General features: G+C 51.6%; 1 protein-coding gene across 2 annotated transcripts in view; it reads right to left on the bottom strand.

Moving 5' to 3' along the window:
• Positions 1 to 2,919: 2,919 nt before the first annotated feature.
• The window catches only part of ATP1A1 (ATPase Na+/K+ transporting subunit alpha 1), a 29,626-nt gene continuing 17,840 nt past the window's right edge, over positions 2,920 to 14,705 (bottom strand). For both annotated transcript variants that reach the window (XM_042993813.1, XM_042993814.1), the window contains exons 11-23: positions 13,247 to 13,381; positions 12,505 to 12,697; positions 10,993 to 11,168; positions 9,843 to 9,979; positions 8,878 to 9,028; positions 8,168 to 8,336; positions 7,892 to 8,046; positions 7,439 to 7,562; positions 6,368 to 6,513; positions 6,119 to 6,249; positions 5,737 to 5,838; positions 3,610 to 3,701; positions 2,920 to 3,194 (exon numbers count right to left, since the gene is read on the bottom strand). In XM_042993813.1, the coding sequence (XP_042849747.1) occupies positions 3,166 to 3,194; positions 3,610 to 3,701; positions 5,737 to 5,838; positions 6,119 to 6,249; positions 6,368 to 6,513; positions 7,439 to 7,562; positions 7,892 to 8,046; positions 8,168 to 8,336; positions 8,878 to 9,028; positions 9,843 to 9,979; positions 10,993 to 11,168; positions 12,505 to 12,697; positions 13,247 to 13,381 (1,740 nt within the window). In that variant the 3' untranslated portion in view covers positions 2,920 to 3,165. The remainder of the gene's footprint in view (positions 3,195 to 3,609; positions 3,702 to 5,736; positions 5,839 to 6,118; positions 6,250 to 6,367; positions 6,514 to 7,438; positions 7,563 to 7,891; positions 8,047 to 8,167; positions 8,337 to 8,877; positions 9,029 to 9,842; positions 9,980 to 10,992; positions 11,169 to 12,504; positions 12,698 to 13,246; positions 13,382 to 14,705) is intronic.

Genomic DNA, 14,705 nt, shown 5'->3' with positions numbered 1-14,705 from the left:
GGTGCGCATCAGAAGGTGCATTGCCATCAAGTTCCCCGGGAGATACTGGTCCAGAGACCACATTTAGAGAAGCACTGGACTGAAGGCTGAGAGTCAGGGGACTGGCCAGGAGCTCTTGCGGGTGTCCAGAAGTGAAGGGCAGTGCCAGAAGGGAAAGGGTTTTATCGAGGACCAGCCACCGTGCCAATCTCTTTACATATAACCTCCGTGCTTTCAACAATTCTCAAATGTCATTGGGATTCTAAAGGAAGCACCGAGAGGCAAAATTCTGTACTCATGGTCAGTAAGTGACTTTCTAGGCTAAAGACCCAAAGCCTGTTGTCAGCCACACTGGAACTGAGTGGCGATTGCATGGTGGCAGGGGCCGCAGCAAGGTAAGGGAGACAGAAACCTCACGTGACTTCCGGCTTTCTGATTTGGGCAACGGGGCGATAAATGTCATTGCCTAGACCATGTTCATTTTGAGACTAGCGTGTTATGCTTTGTGGGCAAATACAGATGTCCAGTAGACAACTCGATTCACGGGTCTGGGGGCTCAGAAGAGAGGAAAGCATTGTGGGTGTTGTGTTGTGAAACCCACAAGAATAGGAAGCGGGCAGAGGGAAAGGCATGGGGACCCCCCTGAGGAAACGAACAGCCAAGGAGCACGTGAGGAGGAGGCAGAAGGCTAAGGAGTGGGCAGCCATGATGATGGTAGAGATGATGGGTCCGGTTTGGGCAAGGGGGTGATGGAGACACAGGTGCTGTAGAAGCCAAGGACCGGGAATCAGGTCAGAGACGACAGTTATCAGTGGACTGGTGTTAACAGGAGCCGGGAGGCGGCGGAGGGATGATTAGGTGAGCAAGTAGAGGGAGGAGGCTGGTCAGGATGGCTGTGTTGCAGATTTGTGGGGGTGCACCGTCTCTGGGGTCAGCATCCCTCAGCTGTTTCTGTCCTTGTTCTGGAGCCATACTTAGCTACTACCGAGAGGGCTAAAGTGAGAATTGGAGTGCAAAGTAGAAATGAGCCCAGGCGTCTAGTCTTTTAGAAAGCTTGGAAACATCTGACCCATCAGGAGGCCTGGTTCTGGTACCAGTTTTTTCCGTCACTTAGCTGCTTCCTCTGGAGCAAACTTTTGGCTGTAAAACTGGTTATTCAGTGATCATCAGAAGGTAGAAATGTTCTGGTGGGAAGGGGATGGGAGGTTCGGAGACTCCCCTTGTCCTGCCCCACCCTTCCTCCAGATGTGTCGAAGGCGAGGGCCGCTTAGAGCGGTGAGAAGCCTGGCCTGGAATCTACCTGGGGTCACCCCCTGACCCTGACTCTGCCGTGTCAGGCTGCTTCGAGCTCTTTGGGAATACCCATGACCTTCGTTGTAGTGATGTTGGGTTCACTGGTCAACCCTCCAGGGGTGCCAGAGAGCAGACACAGGGGCAGTAGGGGTGGGGACAGCAAATCTGACAGGGCTGTGCCGGTTGAAGCATGGGGAGGGGGTTGGGTGCTCATGAGGGCCATTGTAGCAGTGAAGGGCAAGGTGTCCTCGAGTGGCCAGTTACCACCTGTCTCCTGGACTCATAATCCTGAGGACTTTCTATGTTAGCTTCATCCTAGTTTCCATGTTGGGCGAGCAGATGGCTGTTTTGAAAGATGATTTGCTGGGGCATCTGATGGGCTCAGTGGAGTATCGACTTGATTTCGGCTCAGGTCACGATTCCGGGGTGGCAGGATTGAGGTCTGCGTCGGGCTCCACGCTGAATTTGGAGCTTCTCTCTCTCCCTCCACCACCCTGCCCCACTCACACTGTCTCTAAAAGCGAAAAATTAACTGACTTGCTTACAAGTGCAGAGATCATCCCAGGGGAAAGTGTCCCAAGAGAGGAGGTTAGAGCTGGTTAGACTAAGGTCAGCCCTCCCAGTTCCTCCAGCTGGAGAGGGGACAGCCGATGACAGCCAGTATGCGGGAATTTGCTGGTTCCCTTCCTCTCCCATCGGTACAGCTTGGAAGTGAGCTGCAGTCAAGAGGCATGAGCAATGCATTAAGCTTTCAGAGAGAAAAAAAATATTTGAACTCCTTCTCTGCCTGCCTGTTGACGTACTCGGGTGCCAGAAGTAAGGACTCTATTGTATCTGCTTGAAGCAGGGACAGCCTCGGAGCATGGCTAAGTGACAGCAGGCACACCGGAGTGCTGAGCCCTGAGACTGAGGGCTTGGGGGAAGGGAGGGGGGTTACACTCACTCTTCGAGAACAGGTGTTTTCAGACTTGACCCTGATGTAAACAGCTCTCTCTTACCTTTTTCTTTAAGTGCCTTCTGGCACCTAAGCTCTTTCTGCAATGGAGCTGATGCTACATTAGGAACGAGCTATGTGATAGGGAAGCACTTTGTGATACACGGGCCACGAGACCGTGTAGGCCTGCTTCTCAGACCTTGGTCTAGAGACGCTTGAGGCTGCTGTGGTGGGGACCCGGGGGCTGTGCCAGCTTGACAAGAGGGTATGGTACTAAGGCACTGAATCCTTCACAGGACATGTGCCTCCGTCAAGGAGCAGATGTGAGACAGCTGGAGTTGCAGCCACACCACTCACCCTGAGGTAGATCCACAAATGTATCTACTCAGAACAAAAGAGCCAGGGCACAAAGTTCCCCCTCAACAGCGGTTCTCAAACTTGAATGGGACTCAGAATCACCTAGAGAGCTTTTATACAACCAGAGGACTGGTTAGCTTTGGTTCAGGGGGGTCTGGGTTTGCCGTGCCAACAAGTTCCGGGCTGTTGAAGCAGCCAGTACAGGGATGCGCGCAGAGAACCACACTCTGACATCAGAGCCACGAAGGTGATGAGGGCACACGATCGATTCCGTTATAATAGCCATCTTTATTTGTAAAAATCCAGATATAAAATGTATTCTTTCAGTCTTTCCAAGTTTTCCTTTTTACAAAAACAAAAAGGCACATAAAAACCTTCCCCGCTGTCATTCCCATAGACGGTGTTTGTCAGGCAGCCCTCCCCCCTCCCCCCCCGTATAGCTACATGCTTCATTCCGGGACGTCTCGCTTCCCCCACATGCTTCGGTGCTTTCCTACCAGGGTAGAGTTCCGAATTCCAAGACTGAAGTACACAAAGAGGGCGTGGGGGGTGGGTGCAGGTGCGTGGTAGGATGCTCCACGGCGTGCAGGACACGGGGGGGCCTAGTAGTAGGTTTCCTTCTCTACCCAGCCTATAGGCAGCAAAGAGAGACAAGACACTTGCAGTAAGTCCTGGCTCTAGGGCACAGTGGGAGAGTGACCTGGGGGTGGGTGACGAAGCCCAGGGTCGGGGGATGGGGGGGTGGGGGGTCACTCAAATTCGGCATTAGACCTCAACTCTCTTTCTTTGTTTTTAGAAAGAACATGTTAATTGGGAAGATGGTTTAGGTTTCTGCCCAACTTTCCACTGGATCGTATTTGGTTTGTAGTCTAAAATACGATCGGTTCTGAAACCTCAATGGAGATCGTGAGGATGGGACTGTAGCGTTGGGCAGTTTGCAGCTGGCTGGTCCAATGGCCTGGGCCGAGCCCAGACACTTCAGAGGAAATAAAAGACACAGAAATACCGCCTCTCCCACAACCCTGCTGAAGGTAAGATGAAATTACCGCCAGGGCGTCGCCTGATGATGAGTTTTCGGACTTCGTCATACACGAAGATGAGAAGAGAGTAGGGGAAGGCACAGAACCACCAGGTAGGTCTGGAAATAGAATCAGGTACTAATTTATACATGAACACAAGTCAAAGAAAAGAGAAACCACATATCACCCAGGACAATGGAATAGCCTGGAAGGAGGAGCCAAGTACAATCATGGTTAACTATTGAGCCATTAGCACAGAACACACAGAAAGGTCTTAAGAACAGAATGCTGCTCCCTGTGCCCAGGGCCTGGAGAGGCTGAGGAAACCAGACTGCAGACTTTATGAAGGAATCCCCTTTTACAAATTTGGTTTATAGGGTGAGTTGAGATTTTCTGTTGACCATCCCCCCCAGCAAATGGGCATTTACCTTCTTCCCCTTTCTAAAGTGTTTGAGGAACTTGAGTGTGGTATATATATTATATCTAACGTCCTGGCATCTGAAGATAAAGTACTGCCAGAGTAGATCAGAACCATGTATCCATCCCTTGAATTCAGTCAGCTGGGTGCTGAATCCCAGCGCCAGGGAATGAAAAAAGCTGAGCCCTAATAGAGAACAGAGCTTTGGGAGCCCAGCAGCTGTTGCCACATCCCCAGCCTGGAGACAGGCACCCTGGACAGCCCTGTCAAGGGCCATGCTTTCCTGACTACCAACTCCTGCAGTCAACAGAGGAAGGCGTTCCCAGGGCAGAAGCCTGGCAATCTCTTCTTCCTGGCGCTAGAGGTCTTCCTCCACAGCTAAGAGATGATCTCCTTTGGCTCGGTCGCCCAGAGTAACTGAATCACCTTCCTAATTGGGTAGAACCTGTTGGGAACAAACTCTCTAGGCATAGCAAAAGAGGTCCTGAGGCCCTACTCTATTTCAGTGTGACTCTCCAGGCTTTGAGAGAGCTCGGTGGTTCTCCTGGCCTCCTCTTGACAAACAGTGGGCTCAAGCAGACAGAATTCCCCTCGGACAAGGCCTGCCCCTGTTGTACACCAGCTCTGTGCAGGGTGCTGGGGACGCGAAGTCAAACAAGATAGCCCGTGCCTTAAAGATTACAATCTAGGGAGGAGTAGACGTGACCAGTAATACCAAAGAAGGGGTGTACCTGCACATGTCTGAGGGGGGTGAGCTCCAGGGCAATCAGCCCTGAAGGATTACCCAGACTGATGGGGTGGAGGGGGGGCGGGGAATATCCTGACCAAGTACATGTGCAGGGGAAGAGAGTATTGAATTCACCTACAGAAACTTGCATGGCTACAAGAATGGCTACAAGAGAAGGCTAGAAAGACCGCTTAGACGCTAGTGAGACAGACCCTAGATGCCAGGCCAGCCTTGTACCGAGGATGTCTGCAGTGACAAGATGTCAGTGAGGCCCATGGGGCTTGGCTGGGGTCAATGGAAGGAAGTGTCGGCTACAAGCCAGGTGGGATGGGTCTGAGCGAGGCTGGGGAGACTTTGACATCAAAAGCTCGTGTTGTACAGGGGCCACATTCTGTGCCTTAGCATCTTTTCATCAAATGCAGTCGCTTAACCTCAACCAGTGAGTAGACCCCACCCAACACCCTCTGTTTCTAAAAGTACCAGAATTTTTCACATACGGGGGTTTACCACACAGTCCTTCACTGTGTTTTAAAGAGGCCAGTTTGGTTCTGAGCAAAGACCAGCGGTCAGCTTTCTTTGGTCCCCTCTCCCCATGATCCACTTCAAGCCCGCTTCTCCCACCTCCTTCCTGGGAAGGCAGAGGATTCAGAGGCCCACAATGGCTGGGGCCTGTGGTGGGAACACACAGGGGCTAGGGAAAGCAAATCAAGATCTGAACCTGATCCCCAAACCCCAGGGTACATCTGGTCCACCTCTAATGACAACTGGACTGGCGCCATGGGGCACGCAAGCACTCACGCGGTTGGCCGGTGAGCAATCTGGTACCGTGGTACCAGAGCCCGTTTAGCCAAAGCCTGAGCACTGGCCAGTCCTTCCTGATTTCCAGTCCAGAGGAATTCTGTATGCGCCACCCCCAATTCCTAACAATAGTAGCTACTGGCACACGTCACGAGAGGAAACGCTCCACGTCTATCTCGCACTTTGTGGAGGTGGAAGAGGAGCGACTTACTTGAGGGGGTACATCCTCAGGGCCACGCCCATTCCAGGGCAGTAGGAAAGAAAGGCAGCAAGGGCCGTCTCTTCAAAGAGGCCGAATATTAAGATCTTGTTCCTAAAGAATCAAGGGGAGAGAAAGCTTAAGGACATAAACAGAAGTTTATCTTCGAAAGCCATCCATGCGTCAAAGGGCAGATTGAGGTCTCTGTGTAGGAGCTATACTCAGGAACGTGAGGGCAGATGAAAAAAAAAAAAAAGAAAATCACAATTTGCTTCCTAAATCTGCTCCAAAAGTGAGATTCCAGAAACTGCCATGTGTCAGGTGCCGGGGTTTTACACGGAGTTGAGAAATCCCCAGACCCTTTGGGTGAGGGCCCCGAGCGTTCCCTACTCACTTCATCCCCTGCTGGAAGACGGAGTTCCTCCGGGTCTTACAGATGACCAGGTCAGCCCACTGCACCACCACGATGCTGACGAAGAAGGCCGTGTGGCAAGTGAACTCCACGATTTTCCTCTGTTCGTACGTCTGGGACACGGAAGGCAGCCAGGTAAGCTCGGCCCGCGGCCCGCACGGCCGGTGGCTGAGTGGCCACCGTCCCCCTCGGCGGCTGGAGGGTCCTCCCACTGGCCAGACCCGAGCTCACCCACTGCTGCCCGTAGCTGTCCTCTACGTCGTTGATCCAGCGGTCATCCCAGTCCACGCGGAGCCCCAGCAGGTGGGTCGGGAGGAAGCCGTTCTCAGCCAGGATCACGAAGTAAGTGAAGAAGCCTCCCAGCGCCTGGATCATCCCTGCAAGTGCGGAAAAACGCCTTTAACCTGGTCTGGGGCATCTGCACGCACTTCACCTGACTGCCTTCAGGGCGGTCTTGGTCACCAGTTGACAGATGACAGGGAGTATGGAGGACCACAGGAACACGTCCCTCACCCAGCGCCCTCTTCTCTTTTTGAGTCACTTTTCAGAGCTTTAGAAGACGACACACAGGTCTCACTCGGAGACATGTGCCCCCCGCCCCCGGCTCTGATTTCATCATCTGCCTCTACCAGGGCACGGCCTTTCAGGGGAAAATGCTTCCCTATGTTTTAATCTCTGCTACACGGAGACTTTTTTCCCCATCTCCTTTTCCCATATTTGAAATAGTGAACGGGGCACTTTCTGACCCAATCCTCCCCCCCTCCTTCCTTTTCAGGGCCCTTCACTTCTCCCCTGGCATCTGGTCTCGCCACACTGCCCTGAATTCCCCGGGGCACGTCTCCTCCTATGCTCTAGACCTCCTTAAAATGAGGTCTCCGAGACCACCTGTTAGCTCCACCGGTGGAGCAGAGATCAAGCCCGGTGTGGGGTCACCATGTGGTGGTGACCAGCCAGCCAAACTTTCAAGCTCATGCAACTTCGTCAAAGCCTAACTCTCTATCCAAATCCGTGGCCAGTACTACGTACCCCCGGGAACGACTGCCTCTGAATGACCTGTGCCTGGCAAGCTGAGGGACCGCTGAGCCCAGGCTGAAGAACTACGGTTTCCACTAAGAAGTAACTGGGCAGACAGCAGAAGATTTCTTCTCACTCCAAGAGGATTTTGTACAAAAAGCTCCCCTGAGTCTCACACTGGGTCCTGGCTCTTGCTAGATCTGAAGTCCCCCAAAGCAAGCCCCTAGGCCGCCCCCACCACTACAGACGCTCCCTGCTCAGTGCCAGTGTCTGGGGACAGTGGCTCACCGATCTGCCCGTAGGCCATGCTGATCAGCCGCTCGTTCACAAGCTTGTCCGTCTTGGGGTTTCTGGGCTGTCTCTTCATGATGTCGCTCTCAGCTTGCTCGTAAGCCAGGGAGATGGCAGGAACCTGGGGGGGGGGGGGAGGAGTATAAACGTTGTCAGATACCAGGAAACTGACTTCGTGAACCTTCCTTGCCCTCTCCCTTTTAAAACCGTTCTTTGTACCATGAGATGTTATTACCAGTCCCATCAAAAAAAAGAAAAAGAATCTTCCCTTTTATATAACGTAGCTCTCTGACAAACAGGCGTTGACAGTTGCCTCGGAGAAGGAGTGAGAACACGGCTTCCCGGAGGCCGTGACGCACACTGGTGTCACTACAGTGAGCCGCCATGGCCTCGTGGGCGCCGGCAAGCAGCCGTGGGTGAGACAGGACCTGAGCTGTGAGAATCACTCACCATGTCCGTGCCCAAGTCAATGCAGAGGATGGTGACGGTCCCCAGTGGTAGTGGAATGTTTGCAATAATAAATATCAGGAAGGGGGTGATCTCTGGAATGTTACTGGTCAGGGTGTAGGCAATGGATTTCTTCAAGTTATCAAAGATCAGACGACCTGGGAACGCAAGAGTTTGTTTCACCGTGTGGCTCAAAAGAGATGGGCAGGCTGGAAACGGCTACAGATTGACAGCAACGGGAGGAGTTTCTGGGGGACACTTTACACATACTGCTCTCACCTTCTTCGACTCCAGTCACAATGGACGCAAAGTTGTCATCCAGAAGAATCATGTCGGCAGCTTGCTTAGACACGTCAGAGCCAGCGATCCCCATGGCAACCCCGATGTCTGCCTTCTTCAAGGCTGGAGAGTCATTCACACCATCGCCAGTCACGGCCACGATAGCCCCCTGTCCGAAGAAGGGGGAGGGGTCTGTAAGAGCCACACAGTCCCCGGGCAGAAGTACCCGAGGCGCTACAGACTGTCCCTTTCCTATGGAGACTCTCTGGGGGCTCAGAATCGGCTCAGCCCAAGAAGCCACCCAGCCACTACTCAACAAGAGAACGGAGGAGTGATGACAAATACCTCCTCCCCACCTCCCCGCCCCAACGAGAGCTCCTCAAACGCATGACTTTGGGGAGATCTCTGGAAAACCCCATTCCTTTACAGGTCTTCTCAAGGCGCGGGATGAGAGTCTCTCCTGGCCATTCACAGCCCCAGTGTAGACAGGAGGAGCCTGTACTGCTATTCCAGACAAGTGTGGGGGCTCAGACTCTGGGCCACAGTGAAGACGTGTGTTGTAAAGGGCATGGCACTGCCAGACCGTTATCAAGTTCCCCTTCCCTCTGGAGCCACGCCCGGGGCATACACTGGCACACAGACGGTGAGTCTGAGAAAAGCCGGGCCCTGCCGTCACGGAGGTCAGAGCCCGGCCCCGGCTGCCCGCTAACCTGTCTCTGGCAGCCTTCCACGATGATAAGCTTCTGCTGAGGAGAGGTCCTGGCAAACACGATCTCCGTGTGGTACTTCAGAATGTCATCCAGCTGCTCGGAGGTCATGTCCTTCAGGTCGCTTCCGTGGACCACGCAGGCCTTGGCATCTCTAGGATCGGGATAGGAAAAGAGGTCACCCAGTGCTTCGCCAACATGATGCTCGTCACCGAGCGGGGCTGTTCTACGATGCGGAACACTTTGTAAGCAACGTAAAGCCAGAGGGAATTTTCCCCATCAGGTGAAAGCGATTCTCTGTGCGGTATTCTACAAGATACAAAGCATCTTCTTATCTATTCCTTCCATTCAAGGATCACAGACACCTGGGGGGCAGCCTGCCTGTCATTTTCCTTTCCTGGTCTTTATAGAAGACGCACTGAAATAACAGGACCAAATTCTAGACAGTAGAGCAAACCCTCTAATAGCCCCGAAGTAGGTGAAGGGGTCCCAAGCTTTAACGAAACATCAAAACAATACTGCTTTATCTCTCATCTAATTTACCGTATTGCTGAATTCTTCATGTTTGACCTACTTGGACAAGTGAGTGTGGCCCTAGAAACTGACTTGCTGCTAGGTTTAGGTGGTATGATCTGCGGTTAACAGCGGGGAATCGGAAGCCCGGCCGCAGAGCATACTTCAGGACGAAGACTCAGCTTCCCTGCTCTGCCAAGTGGGAATAATAGCTACTTTAATACATTATTGCGCCAAGTGCTTAGAACCGTAAGCACCACCTAGGGGTTGGCCAAAAGGACTCACTCTCAGGGCAACCCTCCCGTGGAAGGACAAGGTTGCCTTCTGGAACCATAGGGGCAATCCCTATTCAGGAGCAAGCCTGGAAGCAAACCATCGGAGACCCAGGGTGATGACTCCCAACTTCCAGCATTTGCACATTCAAGGCAGACCGTGCTTCGAGCTTTCTGCCTCACCTGGGGTTCACCTGGCTCACTGGGATGTTGAGGCGGGCAGCAATGTCTTCCACGGTCTCGTTGCCTTCTGAGATGATGCCCACACCCTTGGCAATGGCTTTGGCCGTGATGGGGTGGTCTCCAGTGACCATTATCACCTGAACAAGAAACAGGACAATTTAGCAAAGGCAGCCGCCAAGCGAAATGACCTCAAAGAGAGTCTTCTGTAAACAGGCACGAGGAAGTATTAAGGATTACTCATCTTGGAAGATCAAAAGGAAAGAATGCAAACTTAAATTGATACAACAGTGACTAACCAAAAATATAAACACAAACGTGTGTTTACAGAAAACACGGAGCAATAACCAGATTTAATCTTGGTACATGTTCACACAGGATACATGGTATCTGCTTCTCCTTTACACAGTCACATAAAAAACTCAAGCTTACTAAAACTAGCCATGAAAAGAAAGGAAAAAAAAAAAAGATAAAAATCTGATGCGGATCACACTACAGGCAAAGGTGCCACATACTGCTGGTCAACAATCCCCAAACTGGCCCAATTCGGGAGAGAGGGTAAGTACGTAAAAGGAATTCAAAATGGTGACTGCACTTTTTTGACCCAAGGATTACATTCCGAAAAATATACTTAAGAACGCAATCCGAGTGGTGGGGGAGTAACTTTTCCAAAGCTTTGAGGGGCAGTCTCACTAACGAGAATGAAAAAGTGGAAACAAATCAGAGAGCCGGCACCAAGGGAGACGACGCGCCCCGCGTCGGTGCACCCAAACAACGTTCCGGGGCTTAGGAAGATTCAGAGGACACCATCCCTTAAAAAACCGGTTGACTGAAAGCAGAGAAGACGTGCCATGCACTGCCAAGCATTTCAAGACGTAAAACCTTGCTAAGTCGTTTGCTCTTTTTAAATATTATTACGCTTCCATTTCTTTCCCCCAAAATGTGTGTGTGTGTTTTCTTTTAAACCCGCCCGCCATCTACTGATGATACCATTTTAAAACAACTTGGCCCTTTCTGGTGATAACTGAAGTGCTGGAGGTAAGACACTCATCGGCCAGGTGAGAAATCAAGCTGGCTGTGTGGCTCCCGCGGCACCGAGCAGGGCGCCCCGGGGCACTAAAAGCTGATGCCAAGGAGGCACCCTGGGCTCCACCTTAATTCCAGCACTTCGGCATTTGCCCACGGCATCGGGAACAGCAGCCCGAGGAGGATCGATCATGGAGATGAGCCCCACGAAGCAGAGGTTTTCCACAGGGAAATTCACATCATCAGTGTCAAACTGGAAGCCTTCAGGAAACTGTTCGTCTGGCAGATAAAGGTGGCAGAAACCTGCAAGGAGAGCAGGCAGCCCGTGAGGACCTCACTGACCGAACAGGCACAGGACAACAGCAGCTGGCTAGTCAGACAGTCCGCCTCCGGCTCCGTATATAGTGGGAATTATTTTTTTATAACAGAATGAGGCTTTATTTAACCTTTATGAATGATGTGGAATCACCGGAAGACAAAACATGTGAATGACAGAATCCATCATCAAGCCTCAAAGGAAGAGGCATTGTCCAATGTGGAGGAGACACGTGAGCCCCAGGATTTCAGGCTTCTAGACCCGCCGCTCAGGTACTCAGATTTGGCAAAGCATGTAATTATTGGTCTCTGCTTCCTTTTTAAAAAAATTTTTTTTGTTAATGTTTACTTTTGAGAGAGAGAGAGAGAGAAAGAGAGAGGGAGAGAGCGTGAGTGGAGGAGGGGCAGAGAGAGGAGGAGATAGAATCCAAAGCAGGCTGCAGGCTTTGAGCTGTCAGCACGGAGGTTGACGTGGGGCTCAAACCCACAAACCGTGAGATCATGACCTGAGCCAAAGTTGGACGCTTAATCAACTGAGCCACCCAGGTGCCTCATCTGCTTCCTTTTTTAGGAAAAAAAAAGAAAAAATCGAGCCCACATCTCTGCTCGCTATTCCTTTAGTATTACTGAGCACCAGGGTATGTTAAGAAAGACTCCTCAAAATTAGATGAAGGAGAAGGTATGAACCAGAGTATGGAACTAGGCAATCAGTTCTGAGTAACTAAGCTAAGGAGAACAGGAAGAATTACATAAGGAACTTTCATCTGTCCACCTCCAAAATATCACAAATGCCACCGTTTCAGTTACATTATACAATCAGTGAAACGTCCTTCTGATCTGCACCGGCTCTGATGTGGTAGGAAGGACAGGCAGCATCCTAGGTGAAAAGTTTACCGTTAATCTAATTTGTGAGCTGACGCATAAGCTCTGGTGTAAACGCACAACCATTCTGTGCCAGTCAGGAAACGGTTTTATTCTGGAAGCCCTGGCAATTCATTTTAATTCCATTAAGTTTGTAGGTCAGGGTCATGGCAACAAAAGTTTGATAATGAAGCTCTTCTCCCCGATCTTTCTTCCCCGGGCAAACAGAACTGACCAGCATGAGACCAAAGGTCTAAGTACGGATCAGAAGCAAACCAGCAGGAATTTGCTGCTCACGGGCCCAATGCACCAAACATTTCCCCAGCCCAGCCCTTGCGGTTTTCAGAACAAGGGGGAGGGGGCAGATCGAGGAGGAGGATTCCTCCCGAAAGGCTTCGGGGAGGTCAGCACAACGTGCAGACGCAGACCGGATGGGTGGCCGTGCCGCCGGCTGCCCACTTACCTAGCACACGCTCTCCGAGGCCACCTAGCTCCAGGTAGGCGTTCTGAAAGGCGTCCTTCAGCTCCTCGTCTAGGGGCTGCTCCTTGCCGTGCAGGAGGATGGAGCTACAGCGGTCCAGGATCCTCTCCGGGGCGCCCTTCATCACCAGCAGGTGCCGGGGCTCAGACGTGTTGGGGTTCTTATGGATAGACAGCTAAAAAGGATAGTGGAGACGTGAACGCCAGGTGGCTGGGCGTCGTTGGCCCGAATGAGGAGCACAGCTCACTTGCTCCTGGGTATCGGTCATGAAAACCACCAAGACCTCCTACATCTGAACTTTTGGGGTCTCCCACCTTGTAGCCTGCTTTGAATGCTACCAAAAAAGCAAGCATAGTGACCCAGCCCGAAATCCCTGGCACGGGTTCGTATCTAAAGCTTTCCTGAAGGGACAGTGGCAACAACGATGGGCACATCCTTGGACACCCAGCCCCCTCCCCACCCGCCCCCTCCAAACCCTTAGTAAGTATCCCAGAGAGCCCCAAACATTTTAGGGGAGGTTTCATTTAGCCTAATGATATGCAAATAGATTAGCACTTTCTATACGCAGCCTGGGGTAAAACTTAAAAGCTTTCATGAAGTTTGAATAGTTCGGTTTTAGGAAGCATGGAAGCTTGTGACATTTCAGAAAGGTCAAACAGCCCTTCTTCCAGCTCCCGTGCCTCCCCGCCCACCCCCTCGCCCACCCGCACCGACGCCAGGTGACCTGGTACTTGTTGGTGGAGTTGAAGGGTATCTCCACGATTTTGGTGTATCTGTCTCTCATCTCCTTCACAGAGCCACAGCACAGCTCAATGCATTTCAAGAGCGCGGACTCCGAGGCGTCGCCTGCAACTGCCCGCTGTGAACGCAGACATCATTCTTAATTAGCCTGAAACGCTTCACCCAGGCACCACGGAAAACTCGGTGTAACCCGGATGTACTCTGCTCGTGTCAGAAGTGGAGGACCGGGCGGACGAGGCAGAAGCAGTGCTGTTGGCAGGGACGGACCTCCCTGTGCTCAGAACCCCCGCCGGTCACAGCCCTTCAGACACACACCCTAGCTGCCTCCTCCCGTCAGCCCTCCTTCGTCATCCCATATCCAGCTTCTGGTAGAAAAGGGGTGCCTCGAGGGGTCCCCCACCCTGGGGAAGACCATAACACACGCTTCCAACCTACTTTAGCCTTTTTTTTTTTATCTTCCCCTGTTGCAAAGTCTCAAAGCCAACACTATTCCCAAACACATATTTCTGGTTATGAATCTACAAATACCAAGTGAGAATCCAAATATTTACAGCACCTCCAATGTAAAAGAAAATCCCTTAGGTGCGTTCCCAGGACTGGGGGCAAACTGTGTCAAGGGCAAAACAGAGAGCTTTAAACATAATTCAACTGTGCAAAATTATCTGGGCCTGAATGGTGTGAACTGAAAGCTATTATTAGCTCCAACAGTCCTATAATCAGCTAACATCTTAAGTTCAAGACCACACTTGAGGTAACACATACTTCTTTCTTGTGATATACTACGACACATGTATGCTTTGACACACTACGAACATTTGGACTTGTAGCCAACTTTTATATAAATACTTTAGAACTCGGGACGTACAGGACTGCACATACAAGTGTAGCCTCGTTTAAGAAGAAAGGTAGTCAGGTTTGGTAGGAAATGTGAAATAAGTGGGATCATTTTTAATAAAGGCAAGTTAGTAAAGCTGAACAGGACTGCGTGCCTTTTGTGGGGGGCAACCCCTGAAATACTCAGAAATACACCCCATGCTCCCTTTTCTGGCACTTTTAAACTGGGAGAAGTCTGATACCTGTTGAGTTCTAAGCTCAAAGCCTACAAAATTTCCACTGTGACGCAAGGAAATACAGGAGGCAGGCATCTCAAGTTTTATCCCAGGAGAAACACCCCTCTCCCCAAATCGACATCAATTCAATGCCAAGAATATCTCCCTTAAAGGACAAAGGGGTCCTATCTTCACAGTGGAAGCCATCTCTGTTCCACCTAAGTGAGCTTTATCCTCTTTGACAGCTTGGTTCCCCCTCACCCCCCCCCCCCCCGGAAACACCCCAGGCAGCCTCACTGAGAACAGGCGAGCCCGGGGGGCCTTGCACATGCCTTCCTCATCCTACCAACCCCATGCTCGGCTCGTGACCTTTCTGAGGCTGTGTCTCCACTG

This window comes from Panthera tigris, chromosome C1, assembly GCF_018350195.1.
Source record: "Panthera tigris isolate Pti1 chromosome C1, P.tigris_Pti1_mat1.1, whole genome shotgun sequence".
In the NCBI taxonomy this organism is placed as follows: domain Eukaryota; kingdom Metazoa; phylum Chordata; class Mammalia; order Carnivora; family Felidae; genus Panthera; species Panthera tigris.
Note: the sequence above shows the minus strand (reverse complement) of the source record. Positions and strands in the feature narration are given on the sequence as shown.